At 37.6% G+C, this 20098-nt stretch overlaps 2 protein-coding genes across 2 annotated transcripts; one reads left to right on the forward strand and one right to left on the reverse strand.

Moving 5' to 3' along the window:
* Positions 1–237: 237 nt before the first annotated feature.
* LOC137712726 (subtilisin-like protease SBT1.9) lies at positions 238–2747 on the reverse strand. The gene has a single exon (XM_068451874.1). The coding sequence runs from the start codon at positions 2733–2735 to the stop codon at positions 441–443; it is 2295 nt and encodes a 764-aa protein (XP_068307975.1). The 5' UTR covers positions 2736–2747; the 3' UTR covers positions 238–440.
* Positions 2748–11666: 8919 nt separating this feature from the next.
* On the forward strand, positions 11667–17522 carry LOC137733212 (PI-PLC X domain-containing protein At5g67130-like). The gene is made up of 9 exons (XM_068472371.1): positions 11667–12102; positions 12222–12323; positions 12417–12539; positions 12655–12792; positions 15574–15672; positions 16052–16355; positions 16545–16768; positions 17023–17109; positions 17191–17522. The coding sequence occupies exons 2-9, from the start codon at positions 12243–12245 to the stop codon at positions 17377–17379; spliced, it is 1245 nt and encodes a 414-aa protein (XP_068328472.1). The 5' UTR covers positions 11667–12102; positions 12222–12242; the 3' UTR covers positions 17380–17522.
* Positions 17523–20098: the final 2576 nt, after the last annotated feature.

Here is a 20098-nt window from a genome sequence, read left to right on the forward strand (position 1 = left end):
TTTTATGGTGAGTTCTTCAAGGCTTCACGACTATTGTCTAAGACACTTGCATCATCTACTTCCAAAATATAGGCCCAAAGAGTAGAAAAAAAGTCACAAACATGTGGTTTCGGGTATGGTATCTCAGATCAGAAAGAAGAATAAAGTGAAAAATGAGTTAGAAAAAAAGTTGGAATTATAAACAATTTGTATTGGGGAAATAATTACTACACTTTCGTTTTCTTTGCAATTCTTTTTCAAATTTATTTGTTTAGTTGTTGGATTGAATAAATCAAAATAAAATCAACTGATAGAATCAAAGTTGAGGAGTGTTCGAAGATAAAACAAGTACGAGAACATCATTTCTTTTATTTTGATCATACTATTTTTAGGCCTCAAATTTAAGTTGCCTCTAATTTGCAGGCAAGTTTTTGAGAAAATGTAGCATATGAAATAATATCTTACAATAGATCATTTGGCACAATGTTAGTGGCCACTATGGGACTCCTCACAACGTATTTTCCACCATCATCTATCCAAATCAATGAGCCTTGGACCACATCTTCTTTCAACAATTTTAAACCTTCCAAAGTGACCTTATAACTTAGCTTTTCATACTTTTTCTTGAACACCAATCTCTGTGGCTCAACCTTCACCTTCAAACCCGTCATCGCCATCAATTTCGCAGTATAACTAGACTTTTCCCCTCCCACATTTGTCACTGTCCTCCTAAATTCTTGTACAACTTTTGCACTCGAATTTGAACCCTCACTGTTAAAGTAAGCAATGAAAGAAGGGTAGTTAAGATGGATTGAACGGTCGGTGCAGTTGTTTTTGGACCCAGTGATCACTTGTATTCCTTTTGATGTGTAATTCATTGCACAGAGAAGGTTTATGTAATCTTGTGCCGTTGCATCGTAGATTAGTCCCGGGTCAATTGCCTTGTTCGGACTAATGTGTCCTGCTCCAATGTCTAGGGGGCTTGCAGGGAGGTTACTATGAGCATCTATGATGGGATTTTGTTCATTGTCTAATGGATTGGCTGTGGTCATGAGGGCTGATCGAATCGCAGCGGGGCTCCAATCAGGGTGTACTTGTTTGATGAAAGCAGCCACACCTGCCACATGAGGAGCAGCCATTGAAGTACCTGATACAACATTAAATTTGCTGAACAAGGAGCCTGACTGAACTTGTGCCACTGAATTATTTGAGGTCCATGCCGCTAGGATTAATGAACCTGGGGCTAGAATGTCCGGCTTCAAGACACTCGGGCAGCTCGGAAATGGCCCTCTAGAGCTGTAATTGTCTACTTTTGGTGCTGGCTTCGTGCCGAGTACTGTCTTTTTGAATTCCAAAATTGCTGTGGGATTTTTACTCTTCTTGATATAGTTTATGACATTTTCACCATCTTTCAGATCGATGAATGCTGCTGGAAACGAGCTTCGAGTGTAGTACTCTGACAGGGTAAAATTCGTAACAAAGACAGCTCCTGAAACTTTTGCGGAGTTAGCATTTTCAACTTGATCACTCATGCTCAAATTGTCTTTACACACAACAATCTTGTTCTTAAGTTTCATCAGTTCCTTTACGCTTTGACATCCGTCCACGAAAACAATTGGCAGTTTGCTTCTAGAGGAGTTGCCTGGATACAATGTAGTGAAGGTGATTTGAACACCATTTCCCAACGTTAAAATTCCTTGCAATTCGCGGTCTATAGTGCCTGCGCCTATTATCGCTGCCCAAGGTGCTCCATTGAGTAATGTCCCATACGAAGGGCCATCATTTCCTGCTGAAGCTGCAACAAAAATTCCCCTGTTCATGGCTGCAAAAGTTGCTATTGCAATTGTGTCATCATCCAAAAAATGGTCATCTAATGTATAACCTAAGGAGATTGACAATATATCCACCCCATCTAATATTGCTTGGTCTACAGCAGCAAGTATATCGGATCTATATGCACTGTTAAACCAAACCACTTTGTATATAGCTATTCGAGCTCTTGGTGCCACACCTCTAGCCGTGCCAGTAGCATAGCCAAAATAGGATGCGCCTTTTACATCATGACCGGCGGCAGTGGATGCAGTGTGAGTTCCATGTCCATCTGTGTCACGGGGTGAGTTCATCGTGATGGTCTCCTCGGGATTGTTGGCAATGTAGCCTTTGTTGAAAAACCTGGCTCCAATGAGTTTTTTGTTGCACAAGGAAGAGTTGAATTGGGTGCCAGACACACATTTGCCTTTCCATTTAGAAGGGACTTCAGTCATTCCTTCATCCTTGAAGCTATCGCTCTCAGGCCAAACTCCAGTGTCAAGCAAACCAATTATGACACCTTCACCATAATTCGAAGCAGGCCAGGCACCAGAAGAGGAAGTCAGACCAAGGAACTGAGAAGTGTGGGTAGTTTGGAGTTTGAGGGGGCCATCATGAGCAAAAGAAACGAAGCCAGGGCACTTTTTGAGGGCTTCAAGTTCTGAAAGTGTAAGAACTGCACTAAAGCCTTGGATAGAATTAGTATAAGTATGGATGATCTTTGTGGTACTATTAGAGGATTTAGCACTATCCGAGATGGATAAAAGGGTAGCTAAGTACCACCTTTCGTGGCCGGAGAAGGCTTTGGGCATGGCGGACGAGTCCATGTGGATAATGTAAGCATGGGATTGGGCAGAAACTGAATTGAGGTGAGCGATTGCAGATACAATTGTGCATACAATTTGCAGGAGCATTAGAGTAGCCATTGATGAGCAATGCAATGACATTGTGTGATACAATATTCGTTGGCTCTAAATATATATATATTCATGGTTTAATTCCAACGTGCAAAAAAGGAACTTGGACCACTAAAGCATACTAGCATAGTGACTAAAATGAGTGTTTGCAAAAGCAAGTTTGGCATTCATCTTATCTTTTTGTAAAGCATTTTTTAAATGGGGGACATTTTGCTTCTCTTTTCTCTATAATTGGATGGTATTCCCGTGATACCCTCTTTCTTCTTGTATTGATTACAAAACTACAAATTGCAAGGTAATTGGCCAAAGAACTTTTGTTGTGTTCTTTGTTTTTCCATCAAATGGGCCACTGAACTTGTGGAAGGCCTCTAAGGTCAAAAAGGTTACATAGTTGAAAACTTCCACATAGAGAATCCGGCCGACATGAAACTTCTTGTAAAAACATCAACCAAATTGAATGTTTTGGGATGATGATAAAAAGTTTTTATCATTATGTTTGTAGGATGAAATGATGTCATGTTGTCATATAAGGAATACTTGCTTCATACATGTAAGTAGTCTAATATTATCCGAGTGTAATATATGGCGGCGTTCTTTAAAATCAACTCTCGAACATGTTTACTAATCGGAAATGGGTGGGAGGAATGAAAATTATACTTACGATAACAACTCGAGAACCAACAAGGAAAGTCATAAATCAAAGAAGTCAAAATTTTTTTTTTTTTTTTTGGGGGGGGGGGGGGGGGGTGGTGTGTGTGGGGGGGTGGGGGTGTGGGGTGAATGAGGATATGATCAACTACCACCTAATCAATCTAATTGTTGGTCAGGGAGCCACATATTTTGATCTCATATATCTGATACTAAACACATAAGAAGTCGTTGGTAATTTATTTTAATTTACATGAGTTAGTATGAAGATGAGAAGTTAAGAATTAGAATAATTTTAAATATCATGTGTGGATGCAAATTTCCGCTGTCTTCTCCTTTAACGAAAATGCGACTGCAAAATAATAACACCTAAGATTAAGGCCAAAAGCCTCACGCGCCCACGATGATTTTTTTTTTGGGGGGGGGGGGGGCGCTTTGGCCGAAGAATCTTCGATGCCAAAGTTATAATTTTGAGAGAGAAAGTGTTTAGGAATTTTTGGGGGAGAGAATAGCCTAGCATTTTAGTGGGAAAACATGGCTATTTATAGGGGAGTGACCGACCCTATTTGGAGAATAAGGTCGGCCATATATGGTCAAATTGTGAGTGTAATTGCAAAATATTATATGAAATAATATATTGCAATTAACTTGACAATTAATCCCAAATTGAATAGGAAAATTGGGAGTTACATTTTGAGTGAGGATTTGATGAGAAGTGATGAGAGGGTTTTGAATAAATACCATTTTGATGACCCTTGACTCTTTCTTGATTAAGCCGTTATTGTCCGTTGCATGCACGTGGGAATCCTGGTGTGCCTCAAGGGTAATTTTGTTCTTTTACCCAAAAGTACACATGTTGCCTCCATAATTTTCTTGATTATTTTTTGGCTCCACAAATGCCCCCTACCTGCTGGGCTGCTCGCAAGAATGGGCAGCAAGTATAGAGATCTCCAACTTTGATGCAGATTCCCACTTGTGTAATATCCCAAAAATTTTAAGTGGTGATTAAGAGTGAATCACTTGTGGTCATTGTTAGCAAAATTAACTAGTCTTATTTGAGGTTTGGATCAAGTGGCCTTTGGTCCATTAAATGATCTTTTACTTTGAGACCAACCTTTGGATAAATAAATAAATATATATATCCCTCGCAGGATTTATCCTCTCGCATGAAAGGGAAATAAATCGCCTCCAAAGCCTATTTAAGCCTACCTTAAGTAGAGGATTAAATCAACTTCAGAGAGCAATTATTTATCCCTACAAGAAATAGAGAAAGCTAGAGGATATTTGTTCCCCTTCCTCTAGCACTCTTCTTGGCTTGCTCGTGCAAAGAACCGTCTTCCGTTAATTTCTTTGTCTTATCCGCACCGCACCAGTGTAAGAAAAACTTAATTTTCTTTGTCTTCTTCTTAGGTGGTGCTACCACGGGGCAGCCGTAGGGGTGGTGCGACACGTTAGCTAGCAGGGGCCAGGAGTCAGTTTGGCATAGGTCGAGGAGATGGTGTGGCAGTGGCCACAACTTATGTTGATCGGCTTGACTGAAGTCAAGGGCTAGCTCAGCATGGGCCGAGGAAGTGGCGTGGCATGGGCCATGGTTTAGGCTCCCACGTCTGGGCTGCTTGCCAAGAATGTGGAAACTACTTGAGTTTGATTTCTCAGCTGCAGTAGATGGAGCAATTAAGGACAAAGCTGCCAAGATCAAAGTTGATGAAGATAAAATGACGAATGAGCGAACTGTTAAGTGCGAATTGGCTGTTGCCCCCAACCATTTACTACTTGGCTGGTCTTCGAGTATTCGATATTTTGAACTGTGTGGCTTTCTCGCACTGGACAGCAATTAGTCTACCTTCTCGCACTGGAGAGCAATTAGCTTATCCTCTCTCACTGGGAAGCAGACCTAGATGAATGTCAGGGAATTAGTTTACCCTCTCGCACTGGAGAGCAATTAGTTTATCCTCTCGCACTAGATAGTAACCCTAGATGGGTGTCAGCTGTCAGGGAATTAGTTTACCCTCTCGCACTGGAGAGCAATTAGCTTATCCTCTCGCACTAGAGAACAGACCCATATGGGTGTTGGGGAATTGGTTTACCCTCTCGCACTAGAGAGCAATTAGTTTATCTTCTCACACTAGAGAGCAAACCCATATGGGTGTTAGGGAATTGGTTTACCCTCTCACAATGAAGATCAATTAAGTTATCATTTCGCACTAGAGAGCAGACCCAGATGGGTGTCAAGGAATTAGTTTACCCTCTCGCACTGGAGAGCAATTAGTTTATCATCTCACATTGGAAAACAAACCTATATAGGTGTCGAGGAATTGGTTTACCCTCTCATGCTAGAGAGTATGGAAGTCGTCATTGTGAACATAGCTAAGGAAAATTGGATTGCTAAACAACTGAAATAATCCTCAGCTTGTAAGGTTTTGTTCGGTGATCTGCTTGAGACTTCAAACTGTTTGTGGAACCCGAGTAAAGGTGTAAGTGGGAAACACAGTGAGCTGTTCCCGAACTTTCTTAAAGTATTGTGTCATCATTAGATGTTTCATCGTGTGCCCTTCTGAGGCTTGGTTGGTGATCCTAAACTATTTGAATTTGACGTCTACATTTTCTCAAAACTTCTCTCTCTTAGTAATAAATTTTATCAACTATTGATGAATCTACAATATGAAGTTTCCTTTGATATACTTAATAGAATCTAAACAGAAATAGATTGAGGTATGCCACCCCTAACAACGGTCATATGCAAACATACATATTCAGAATTCTCTACATTTTAGACATGTATGTACATAATAGGTTGAACTATACGTCTACTCATTTCTTGTTAGTATTTGTAGGTTTCAAATCTTTGAAATTGGGAATTGTTTCGAAAGGAATGAAGAGATAGAGCGTTGAGAATTGCAAAGAGAATGAATAAGGAGTTCATTGCTCCTCAATGCTCTATTGGATTCGATTACTCATTCTCATATGAAGTGTGTGATTTACAAGATCACAAAAGTGGCTGTTGTGACTCTACAAGAGCCAATGGTAAAAAAATACCCACATGATCATGGTTTGCTAATATAACATAAAAGAAATGGCAGGTGGCAAAATACAAGCCACTAAGATTTTTTTTAATTAATCTTACCCATAACTAAGAGTACAAGAACACTTGAGAACAAAATCAAATGAAATTTTTTTGGAAATCTTGAACTCCAAGGACGTGATGTCTACAACAAGCTTATTCTTCAACACTCCATTCTAAGATTGTTGCAGATTTGACTCCATGCATACTCTTGAGTATATAAAACATGTCCCTTGACAAAGTTTTTGTAAAGATGTCTGCTAATTGTTTCTCATATTTGCAGAAAACAAGATTGATAACGTTCTGCAATACATCTCTGATATAGTGCTACAATATGTGAATGTGCTTTGATCTTTGATGGAAGACAGAGTTCTTTGTCATTGCAATTGCATATTGATTGTCATAATACAAGGGATTTGCATCAATTTGCACTTCTCGAAAATCTTTAAGCATAAATCTTGGCCAAACTTCTAAGTTGTAGCTTCTAAACCACTAACATACTCATCTTCAGCATTTGGCAATGAAACACTATGTTACTTCATAGATGTCCAAGAGAAAATGCCACTGGCAAACGTAAAGGCATAGTCTGACGTACTCTTCATGTCAGTCTCATTACGTCCCAAATCACTATCACAATAACCCACAAGCATTGCAAAGTTCCCTTTAACATATTCAATTCCAAAATCAATAGTTCATTGGATGTACCTGAGTATTCTCAGGTACATCTCATTACAGTTCCAAGGTGCTTCTTGGTTGGATTGCGCATGAATCTTGATAATAGGCTTGTGGCAAACATTATATCAGGGCTTGTTATAGTGAGATATAACAAACTCCCAACAATTTGCCTATACATTGCTTCTTCTACAAGTTCACTTCCATCATTCTCCTTAAGCTTCTCATTGACCTGCTAGAGGAATACTCACTGGCTTGCAATTCTTCAAACCAAGGTTCTAAAAGACGCTAGACGCTAGGCGCTAGTCGGGCGGTGGGATAGGGCATAGCGCCTAGGTGGCTAGGTGGACTAGGCGGATATAAGTAAATTTCTTATACATGTATAAGTAAGGGCCTATTTATACTTAAAAAAACACATAATTGTATACATAAATTGCAAAATAAAATGACATATATATTATAAAGTATTAGAACATATTGAAAATATGGGGAAGAATCATACAATGAGTGTTCATCCAAGTATTCAACAAGTCTCTCACATTTTATTACAAAAATAAAATACAAAACAAAAATTATAGATTTTATGTCTAAGTGAGAATAGTGACCTAGTCGAGTACCTAAGTGGGTTTAGGCAGGCGCCTAGGCAAGTTAGGCAGACACCTAAGCGAGTCTTGGTGCACTTTTTTAACTTTCAAACGCCTAGGAACTAATCGGGGGCGATGGCCAGCCACCTAGCCAGCCTAGGCGGTACTAGGTGGGGATCTTTAGAATAATGCTTCAAACCAAACTTTTCAAGAAGAGCCAGTGCATGTTTCTTTTGGTTTATGAAGATTATATGCTCAAATTGAACAATCCTCATTCCTAAAAGGTGGTATAGCAATCCAAGATCTGTCATCTCTTATCTTTTCATCATGTCAGCTTTGAATTCGTTAATCAAATTCATACTACTTCCAGTGTACATAATGTCATCTACATAGATAGAGACACTTAATGATTACCTCCTTCTTTAGTTTTGATGTACAAAGTGGCTTCACTAGGACTTCTTTGAAAACCACATTTAAGCAATAGTTGAGTCTTCATTCCAAGCTCTAGGATCCTGTTTCAAACTACACAAGGCTTTTATGAGTTTATACACTTTGTGTTCAGAACCTAGAACAATGAATCTCTCAGATTGATCCACATAAACTTCTTCATTTAGTACTCCATTCAAGAAAGCTGATTTAACATCAAGTTGATATAATTTCCAATTCGGGTTTTTATCACAAGTAGTCCCTGAAATTAACCCATATTATCAAGATGGTCCCTGAAAATAAAAATCAATCAATGTAGTCCCTGAATATGGGTGTTGCAAATCAATGTGATTTTTTCATTAAAATTCCATCGAAGTATGCTAATTTGGCACATATGTGGACCCGCAGGTCTATTAAATATTGTCACATGGATAAATTATTAAAAACTCTATAAAATTTTAATTTAAAATCATTTAAAATGATTAAATAAAAAAATTAAAAGTTGGTGAACAAAAACAATTAAAGTTGCATATACTTTCACGATGAGGAAGACTCAATTCGTGCAAGGAGAAAGAGCCATGGACAGGCTAGAGGCAGAGGAGACCATTTGGAATGATCGACCCGAGGACGTCATCCAAGCTTGTCTAAAAAATTATTTGTTCTTAGGTTGTCTTGCTATCTCAAGATTGGGATCAAGGGTTGTGATGGGGGACTGGTGGTTGTGTCTGGCTTGGTGTTGATCGGAGGTTGGGATGAGTTGGCGATTGGGCTGAAGGGAAACGGGTTAAGGTGGGTTGGTACGGTCAGGTGAGGAGGGAAGGGGTCGACGATTTGACAGTGATGGGGAAAGATTAACAACAACGATGTCAGGGTAGGGTGCAGTTAGGGTATATGGTGGCTTGGGGTAGCAAATTAAGAAACCTAGGTCCTGATGGTGGTGTGAGTGGAGAAGGGTGGTCGTGGTCAACGTGTTTGAAGAAGACGACGGAGATTGCAAACGATGAGGTTTGAGAATTAAAGTTACATCTAATTGTTTAATTTAATTAGATGAGGATTGAGGACTAAAGTTGCATCTAATTTTTTTTTTTTTTTTTTTTGTTCAATAGCTTTTAATTTTTAATTTCATTTTGAATTTAGTTTTAATGATTTTAAATTAGTTTTTATAAAGTTTTTAATAATTTATTCATGTGGTAATAATATTTAATAGACTTGTTGGTCCACATATGTGCCAAATCAACATACTAATAGAAATTTTGACGGAATTCTAACGAAATGACCACATTAATTTGCAACACGCATATTTAGGGACTACATTGATTGATTATCATTTTCAGGGACTATATGGATGGTATGGTTCAATTTCAAAGACTATATGTAATGAAAACTCTTTCCAACTTTTTTGAGCTGTAAATGCACTAAGTGTCCTTATAGTGTCTAGTCTAGCAACATGATCAAAAGTCTCATTGTAATCCATTTTTGGCTTTTGAGAGCAACCCTTGGCAACCAATCTTGCGTTATAATTTTGTATAGTGCCATCCAAGTTCAATTCATTAGACTGTTGGTCTATCAACCAATTCCCATGTTTTTCTTCTCAATCATTTCAATTTCTTTCAAACTTGATCAGTGGCAGCATCTTCATATTTCTTTGGTTTAATTATACTGAGATTACCCCTTGTATATACATCACTCAATGATCTTAATTTCACTAGAGTGGTATTTGAAGAACAGGTTTTTCCAAATTCAGTCACAAGGTCTTCAAAAATAGTTCTTTGAGGAATACTCCCTTCTAATACTAGTGATCTTGCATTCATACTACATTTAACATTTTGAAATTAATTGGCATTCTCATTTAATTGTAGGCTTATTGGTAATGACAATGACTTCTCACTTTAAGTTTCCCAACTCTATATGGCATTTTTATCAAATAGAACACTTATGGAAAGTATAATCTTCTTGGTGTCAAGAACAAACAATCCATACCCCTTTTCAGTCTTTCCATATCCCACAAAGATTCCTCTGATTAAGCATTCATCTAGTTTGTGTCTCAGTTGTCCAAGAATGTGACTATAGAAAACACATCTAAAAACTTTAAGATGCTTGACTCCTGGTTCCCTCCAACTGAAAGCTTCAAATGGAGTTTTGTCCTTCACTGTCTTTGTAGGACATATATTGAGCAAATAAACTGCTGTGTTGACAACTTCACTCCAAAGGTAATAAGGCAACTTCTTTTCATGCAACATACTTGTTAACGCTCAAAACTTGCATGTTAACAAAATAAAATAATAAATACTTGTAGGGCTTTTGGCACGAAAGGAAAGCAAATTAAACTCAGAGATATAAGTGATTCACCCTTTAAAAATTGGCTACATCCATTGCAGTGCTAGGATTTATATTGATATCAAGATTGAAAATAGCGCTCGGTTATCTAATCTCGTCAACCGGAGCATCATTCTAACTGCCTTGATGTCTTATCATAAGCATCTCTGTCACTTAAAGTTGTATGTCTGCCCAGGTGCTTGCGGCGGTCGTAGTCCTTCTGGCACTCTCTGGTCAGCTAGGTTTACAGACGATCAGTCATTAAGTTGGAGCTTGTCCTCTTTTAAGCCCCTTGGGCCTTGGGCTTCGATTTCTCTTATTGGGCTTCTTGGTTTCCTTTATTGGTTGGCTCCACTGTTTGGGCCTAAAAGTACCCAGCGTTACAAGTCCCCGAACTCCGTGATCAAGGGTCCTTTCTTGAGCAGGGAGTTGTAATGGTTAGTCAGCTTGTTGGGTTAAGCTCGGGTGTTTCCGACCTTTGTTCACTGGCCGGTTGACTTTATCACATATGCCCTTCAATTAGAGCAGCGGTCGGGAGAGTTTTAGGTGCTCGAGACTTGCATTAACTATGGCAGATGGGTGTGGCCTCTTGCACTGTGGTGTGACATTTTCAATAGGTTAGATACTTGTTTAGAATGTTTAAAAATGTTAAAATCAATTTAAACACTATGTTTGGATGCAGGAAATAAACATGGAAATAAACATGCAATTCTCTTGTTTGGATTCATAAAGATAGAAATTTAGAATTTCCGCGTGGAAAAAAAACTTGGAATTTGGAACCTCCAAATCCCAAGTTCAAATTCCATGTAAATAGGTGTCATTTCTCAATTTCTATGATTGAGAGTTTAAAAATAACAAATTCCGTATTCAATTCCATTGTTATTTTAGGTTAACCAAACAAGAAAATTTACAAATTCTAGAAAATAAAATCTCGTCATTTCAATTTCCGTCATTTTTAAATTCCTTAGTAATCTTAAATTTCTTCATCCAAACATAATATAAAGGGTTGGACAGTTTTAGATACTTAGTCATTATTTTTTCAAAGGGAATTGTTATTGGCACTTCAAAATTCTCATTCTACACTCCAAAATTTCTATATTTAGAAAGAAAAATACACTTGTGAGGAGTATAGAATGAGATTTTTGGAGTGCCAAAAATCATTATATATCATTATATATAGGAAAGAGAAAAAGCAAAGAAATGGCAGATGCTAAAGTGACAAAAGAGCTCCGCACCGAACGCATGCCGACGCGTTTCCTCCCGACCTGTTACCCCCAAACAACCCATCACATTTCCACCTTCCATGCTCCGTTCCTCTTTTTCTCTCCCCAATCCCCGTTCCTCTTCCCCTCATTCCAATTCCCATGTGTTGTAAAATTGTGGAAACTGTGATGTAGCAGCTTCAGGAAAAGTCCGTCCAAACAAAAACATCCCCACATTCCAGCATATCCCAAACCCACACCTTCCTCAGGAAAGAGAGCGCAATTAACTGCCACTATCTCATTTTCTGTTATTTATTTATTATTTAAAATAATTATCATCTCACTCTCCCACTCTCTCTGTATCTCCCCCTCCTCACCCCCTCTCTCTGTTTCAATCTCCATCTCCATCTCTCTCTAGATAAACCATTACCTTGAAATTGTTACCAAAAACAAAGAACAAAAAGCAGGGAGAAGCCTGGGAATTTGAGGTAATAAGGTAATAAAAGCTTCCTCCTTTGGGTGACATTCTCAAAATCTCTCTTTCCTTTCTTGCAAACCCATAAACCCTTTTTACCCTTTTCTTCTTCTTGTTACTTCACCATTGCAGGGTTCCAGAGAATATCAAAAGATGGGAACTTTATTAAATAATCTCCAGCTTCAAGCTCTCTTCATTGCAGTTTGCTTATTTTCTTCCTTCTTCTGCCTCAAGGTTTATTTATTATTTACCGCATTTAATTAGCTCGCACTATCTTCAATTCTGAATATAAATTAATTTTCTGGGTTTTTCCTAAATGGCAAACAGATCGGAGAGACGTGTTCCAAAGACAGCGACTGCGACGCCGGTTCGAGCTGCCAAACATGCGCTGCAAATGGCAACACCCGACCCAGATGCACCCAGATTCAACCCACGAGTCCCACATCAAAGGTCATCATTTTTTCCTTAACTAATTACGTAATTAAACATTTGTTTGGTTTTAGTGTTGTTAATTAATTTGCAAATGGTGATTAGTTAATAATGTAATTAATGATGGTAATTGAAGGTGAAAGGTCTACCATTCAATCGGTATTCATGGCTAACCACCCATAACGCTTTCTCTCAAGCTGGAGTCAGGTCCTCCACCGGTTCCTTAATTATTGCTCCCATGAACCAGAACGATACCGTTGCCAACCAACTCAAAGTAAGTTTCTTTTCTTTAAGTATTCTCTACCCTGCATTTTTACCCTTTTTTTTGTTTTTCGTTTTTGGTATATATGGAACTTGGATTTTCTTTTTCTTTTTCGAGAATAATTACGCTGTATTTATCTGATTTACGGATAAATGATTAAATTTTGGTGTAAAGATAAAGAGTCAACGGCTCTAACTAATTTGACTAAATTAAGCGGGAATTGTGTTCTTGCATGCCAAGCGGTGAGGTGGGCTGGTGTGAATCTAACGGTAGTCAAAGGAGCAACATTCTCTTTTTAACCTTTAGAGCACTCCTCTTAACTTTCCACCATGTGATCGAGTAAATTGAAAAAAAATTAAAAATTAGAAATTAACAAGGATGTGTGAACAGTAAAAATAGATATATAGATAGCATTACCCTAGTCAAATCATGGACATGTTTGTGGTAGCAAAAATCTACCGTCTTCAGTCTAGACGAATTTGTACCTACAAAACAATCAACATCTTTGATCAAAGACCAAATCCTCATGGGCCCATGAGGTTGGGGGTTTAGCCAATGGATCTCTGATACCTAAGTCAAAATCTCTGAAAGAGTGAGTGTTTAGGACTTTGTATGCGTAGCAAAAAGCTTACCAAAATTTGGTGGAGATTGAGGTATTTATAGGGAGAATGGTCGACCATAGGGGTAAGGAGTAGCCCTTCACATGGCGGCATCATATTGGTCAAGATGTGTCATTCGTTGGATGAATGAGAAAAAAATATTCTCAAGATATTAATTAGGAAAAAAAATATCTTCGGATAATGGTGGAAGTATCATTGATTAATTGTGATAGGGTATTACTTACTTGATGGAGTTGATCTTTGACATTTTCATATCACGAGTAAGAGAGCTTTGAGCAATCGTAGTTAGCTGCTTGAACACCCGTTTAATGAGGGCAATCTTATCTTCTTTAAAACTAAATCTACATATCGCCTCCAAGATTTTTGTTATTATTTTTTGCTTCACAGTATTGACCAGACAAATGTTTGATTTTCTAGGTTATCCTTCCTTTGTATCTTTACTTATTTCATGGTTTGACAAAAACAATATATGCCTGATGACGTGGCAATTTGCTAGATCATTGATGTGGTCAAGCTGGCTTATGTTCGACTCTTGGTGTGTGTTGTTGTTGAGAGTATCAATCCATATAAATAAATAAAATATGTGCCTATAAAAAATTGGGTCACTCTTCATATTGTTAATTGATTTTATGGAGAAACCTTAACTGCTACATGACATTAGAATAGGTTGTCATGTGAAGCACAATGACCACATGTGCTCTATGTCACCTAATTTGTGTTGTTAGCGTTCTAGGTTTAAAAATTCGCCACAGATGAGGGCGCTTGTTGAGAGTATCAATCTTACATTGGAGAAGGAATGGACCTTGCATGTGCTTCTAAGTAATCGAGATATTCCTCATATTGCCAATTAATTTTATGATAGAACCTCAACTTCTTCAGTAAAGTATTTTGAACTCAAAGAATCCATCGAATATTTGGATATCTGACCGTTTAAATCTGGCATATGCATGAACAGAAATAAACCTCAAGCACCAAGCCTACCAAAATTTACTAGAAAGGAAAAGAGAAGAATACAAAAGAGTGGACATGTAGCCAAAACATCAAGATAAAAAATTGTTACAATAAAGGCTGAAACAGCCTATATGAAACGATGGTTAGACATGCCCAACCAATCACGAAGACAGAAAAAAGACATAAGAGTAGGACATGAATCCCACCAAGAAAAACTCGAGTTAATAGCACCATAGTTTGCTAAAGCTGTTGAAAAATTTAATAATATTATTATTATATTAAATTTATTAATTGAATGGAAATTAGAAAGTGGAGCCTTTTGGTACAAAAATATGTCTTAAATGAAGTGTTGCAACTTTTGACTCTTTATGAATAGTCACATGCTTTCCAAAGAGGTATCTCACATTCTATAAATAGGGAAGCCCCTTATAATCACTGAGATAGCAATTATAACTTTTTTTTCATTGTTTACATACATACATATATTGCACTAAATATTAGAGTCTTATGAAGTCCATATGAGAGGGTTTTCAACACAATCGTGGTTCATGGAGCCTTGTGATTTGGAGTGCTATTATTACAAGGACGTGGTCGTTGTATCTTGGGAAACATGCGCCGATCCAACCATGAGCACCGTAGTGGGGCGTAAACTTGTCTTAAGGACAAAGTGTCAAACATTTGCCTCGACCATATTTTCTAGGTTTTTCTAATCTATTATATCATGTTCATTTAACATTGGTTACTCATGTGCTTGCATTAATTTTGATATATAATTGCATGAATTATTTCTTAAATTTTATGTGATTTAATATAGCAATTAGATCCTAATTTTTCCAACGAAAGCATCTGCTACTTGATTACCTGCACGGAAAATAGGAGAAACTTTAAATGACACAAGTCGAAGTCGCTCCAAAATAATTTTGTCAATCCACCCGAAGTTGCCAAGGGACCAGATGAGGAGAACTAAAGAAATGAACGGCTAACTTCGAATTTGTTTCAATCCAAACAATATACCAAGCATGAAGCCAAGCCAACTCAATTGATTTGATGATCGATAAAACTTGGGCATGTAGAGCACTAGGAACATTCAGATTAGAACTGAAAGCCCCAATCACACACCCTTGTTAATCACGAAAAACACTTTCACAGCCAGTCCTACCAGAATCTCCCTTACAAACACCAGCTAAAGATCCTTCATGTGTTTTATGTTGTTGAATGGTAGAATGGCGTCCGAGGGTTTATGCTGGATATGTATGACTTCAACAATGACATCTGGTTATGTCACTCGTCTGGTGGCAAATGTTACAACTTCACTGCATTTGTAAGTGCTTCAAATTATGCTTTTGCCAAATTGAATTTGAATTAAAGGAAAAACATCATGCTTAAATATTTCTGTCCGTTTGGGATTGCTTGTGGAATGGCTAAAAGTTCTTTCTGACAACCAAAAGCACTTCTTACTGCGTTTTATAGAAACAGTTAGAAGTGCTTCTGGGTCTTAGAAAGGTTTTTGGAGAAGCAACTATCATATTCTTCTTCAGGATGATTTTTAATAAAATTCAGCATGTTTTGAACGAGCAGAAGTTTCCTGCAGATGCAATCCCAAATGAGCCTTTACTCGCTTTACTTTATAGTTTTAAAGGTTGAAAAGTAAATTGCCGCTCTTGATTTTGCTTGCTTGTGTGGACCAATTTTCTCTGCAGCAACCTGCTATTAACACGCTGAGAGATATCAAAGCCTTTTTGGAAGCCAATCCCTCAGAGATTGTCACCATTTTTATTGAAGATTATGTGGAATCTCCATCGGGCCTGACAAAGGTCTTTGAGGGAGCTGGCCTAAAAAACTTTTGGTTCCCAATTGCTCGGATGCCAAAGAACGGGGAAGATTGGCCAACTGTCGATGATATGGTCCAGAATAATCAGCGGTTGGTGGTCTTCGCCTCTAAGAAAGCTAAGGAGGCTTCAGAGGGAATTGCTTACGAGTGGAACTATGTCGTGGAAAATCAATGTGAGTCCTATATTTTCAAACGTTTCAAGATGTCAAGCACTTCACCAGATTGTTTGTTTAATATTTGCTCCTAAATTTTCCTGAATTTTGTATGTGTAGTATGTGACATATCATTCTATTAACGCGCGTGTAAAGATTAATTCCTGTCTGAAGATTTTCCTTAATTTTGTTTGTGGACTATATTCTCAGATGGAAGTGGAGGAATTATACCTGGTTCATGTCCAAATCGTGCTGAATCATCTCCCATGAGCACAAAATCTAGATCATTAGTTCTCGTGAACTTCTTCCGCGATCTTCCAAATGCATCAGCATCTTGCATGGACAATTCAGCTCCCTTACTAAGCGCGTCGAAAACTTGCTATGAAGCAGCCGGGAAACGGTGGCCGAACTTCATTGCTGTTGATTATTATGAGGTATATAGTGAGACATTTCCGTTGAAAACTCCTGGAAACAGTGTGAAGTAGATAAAGGGACGGGTATTGACACGCTCCCCTTTTCTCCTTCGGCATTCCTCTTATTTGTCCTCAGTTTTCCTGCGGTTTGTTCAATTCAATGGCTAGAGAAAAATGGAGTGCAAGGGGAGAAAAGGAGAGTAAGAAAATTACTTTCATAAAAAGGTCAAATTTGCATGCATTTGCCTAAACCTATTCTGCTTTCTGTGTTGAAGAAAAGTGATGGTGGGGGAGCTTCAGAAGCAGTGGATGAAGCCAATGGCCATCTGACATGTGGCTGTGACAGAATCACTTACTGCAAGGTTCGCAAAATTTACCATCAGAACTTTATAACTTTGCAATATGAAATTCATCTAAGTTTCCAATCTATCTTTTATGAGCAGGTAAACGGTGGTAACGTTACATTTGGTTCATGCGACGTCCCCAAACTTGCTCCGCCGCCACCTGCCGCCGCCGCCGCCATCACATCCGCTCTACCAAGTCCCCGTAACTTCGCTTCTCAGGGACAATCAGTCCACTTGCTTTGGTTGTCTGGAACAATTTTGGCTACAATTCTCTCAATTCCGGTATAATTTGTTATCTACTTTTGATTGCTACTTCCCTTGTAATTTTTAAACCACACGATACATTTTTTTGGGAGAAAAATTGATGCCTCCATTATTTTGGGGTCTTAAGGTAAATATCTATTCAATATTGTAACAAGTTAATATATTTTGTACAGTCAGTTTCTCTTCGTCCCTTTTATTTTCTGAATTTTACCATTACCAGAAAAGAGTCTCTGGAGGTTCTTTTCTTTTTATTCTTTTTAGCGGGAAGTTTAAGTTAAAATTTGGGCCAAGTTCGTTTGGGATGTCTCCTAAGATTCCAAGTTTTCACTTATTTGACTGTGATGTCTCCTACCACCATTGTCAATCGCTCCATATCGATTATCTTTCTCATTCAGCAATGTTGTACCATGATTGAAATTATATACTTTTCGGTTCACTTTTTAAAAATCAACTTTGCAAAAAATCAACTAAATCACAAATAGTGTTTGATTAACATTGTCAAAGCCTTAGTGTTCAATTGAAGAACATGGTATATTATATATTGGACAACTATTAGGCGACTAAATGATTTTGGATTAGGTTGATTATGGGCAAAGTTTATCTTTAACGGGTGACTAGAAAATAGATAGTTCAGATTATTGTTCAACATTGTAGGATGCGAGGGAGAGTTGGGAAGGTAAAATGAGAAGTTCCAAATCAGAAGTTACTAGCATTCCTCAAACAATAATTATAGTGTGTATCAATTTGTTCTCAAGTAGAAAGAATCTACCCTATAATTGAAGATATATCTCCTTATGTCACATGACAAGTGTTGTAGACATGAGGGAATATGTACACTAACTCGTGATCAGTGTTTGTAACTAATTATATACAACTACATGTGTACAACCGATGACTTTGAGGCATCTCCCGTTCTTCAGACAGCCACATAATTGAAGGGATTTACAATACGCACCAGTGTACCTAAACACTAGGGGGTTGTTAGATTTTTCGCTCCACATCTAATCTATCATTCATCTGGTACGTATCATACATTAAAGCACATTAAGATTTTCACATTGGATAATAGATGACACCACAAATCTCGTCTTTCAATGTTTGTCATCTGGTACGTATCATACATCAAGCACGATAAGATTTTCACATTGGATAATAGATGACACCACGAATCTCGTCTTTCAATATTTGTTTGTAAAAATTTAGGGGCAGGGAAACTACCTCATCTCAGGGTTAGGGCATTACCATAAGCTTCTATGAGATCTTATAGAGGGGTCTTAGCCCCTTTTTTTTTGTTTTTACGTGTCACCGAAATTTTCGGCAACAGAACTCGAACCTACACCTTGATATTTGGTCGTAGGAATGAGTTGGTCCGCAAACTGGACCTTAGAATTTCTCCAAACCTGTGAAGTCCAGTAATTCATTAATAAATTTAGAAAAATGCAATTCACGTTCTCATTTTTGTCTTCCACACATCCTTGTTAATCTTTGGCATTGATTTTCTTCAACTTATTCGATTCAACGGCAAAAAACTGATAGAAGTGTATGAGAAGTAAAAATAGATGTGTAAATAACACTAACCTAAATTTATTCCCATTTGCCTAGAAGTGTGGCAATCAGATGGTTTAGCTAGTACCTACACATCTCCCTTGAAAATTTAAGTCCAAATCATATTTTTCTTCCCAAAGTTAATAGTTTTTTTTTCATCAAAAACAAAAATAAAAGAATAAATAGTGACCTTGAAGTCATATCATTGTCCTTTTATCTTAAGATATTTTTGGAAGTGGAGGGAACCAAGAATTAAACTTTCATAGTAATAAAACTGCAACAAGTACAGAAGATCCCTTCCATTCAGGAGGGTGGGGATGAACGGAGGTCATGCAGCCGTCTTCAACATGGAGTAGGATTCTCTTCTCTTTTTTTTTCTCTTTCTTTCTATTTGAACGGTTACGATTAAACCACGTTAATATCTTATATTAATTTTTTATTTTAAAAAAAAAAAAAAAAAAAAAAAAAAAAGTAGAGAATGTGAGAAAAAATGACGGAAATATGAGAGAAGAGAATCATAATCCCTTCAACACCTTCTACATTTGGAGGAATGAAGTTTCCTAATCCCGACCGTCACACCGCCTTACGAAATTAGTTAAGAATTGACTAGTACGTGTATTTGCTTATTAATACAATAATTATGATTATAAAATATTAATGATGTCGCCCACTTATATTTTACCGCGTGAATTAAAAGGATTATGTAACGATGGGACCGTGAAGCTGAAAGTTTTCTCACCCAACCTCTCATGAGCTGCAGTGCTATTTATTTGCACACTGTCAAGCTGTCTCGGTTTACGACTACAAGTTTCCCCACTCATAACAAAAGGCATGTTACTGGAGGTGCCAGGGCCACAGTTTATGATCAAAATCCACCAACTACTTATAGAATGGATTTCATTGCTAAAAAACCTTTCAATTTAGGGCATTCACTTTTTGGGGCTTTTTTCTTTATCAAGTTACTTATAATGTGAACAAAATCAAACAAAAAATGATTGAAAATTTATCATGTTTACATGCACACCTAGGTTTAGCCAAGTTGGCTTGAGCAGTACGCTTACTCTCCCACATCGTAATTTAGATGTTAATGTAATTATTTTATCATTTGACAAAAAATCAATAATAATTAAACAAAAATCATATTTGCCCATAAATACATGTAAACTAAATGCCACCAGATGATTCAGGAACCTATAAT

Source organism: Pyrus communis, chromosome 1 (assembly GCF_963583255.1).
Source record: "Pyrus communis chromosome 1, drPyrComm1.1, whole genome shotgun sequence".
Lineage (NCBI taxonomy): Eukaryota > Viridiplantae > Streptophyta > Magnoliopsida > Rosales > Rosaceae > Pyrus > Pyrus communis.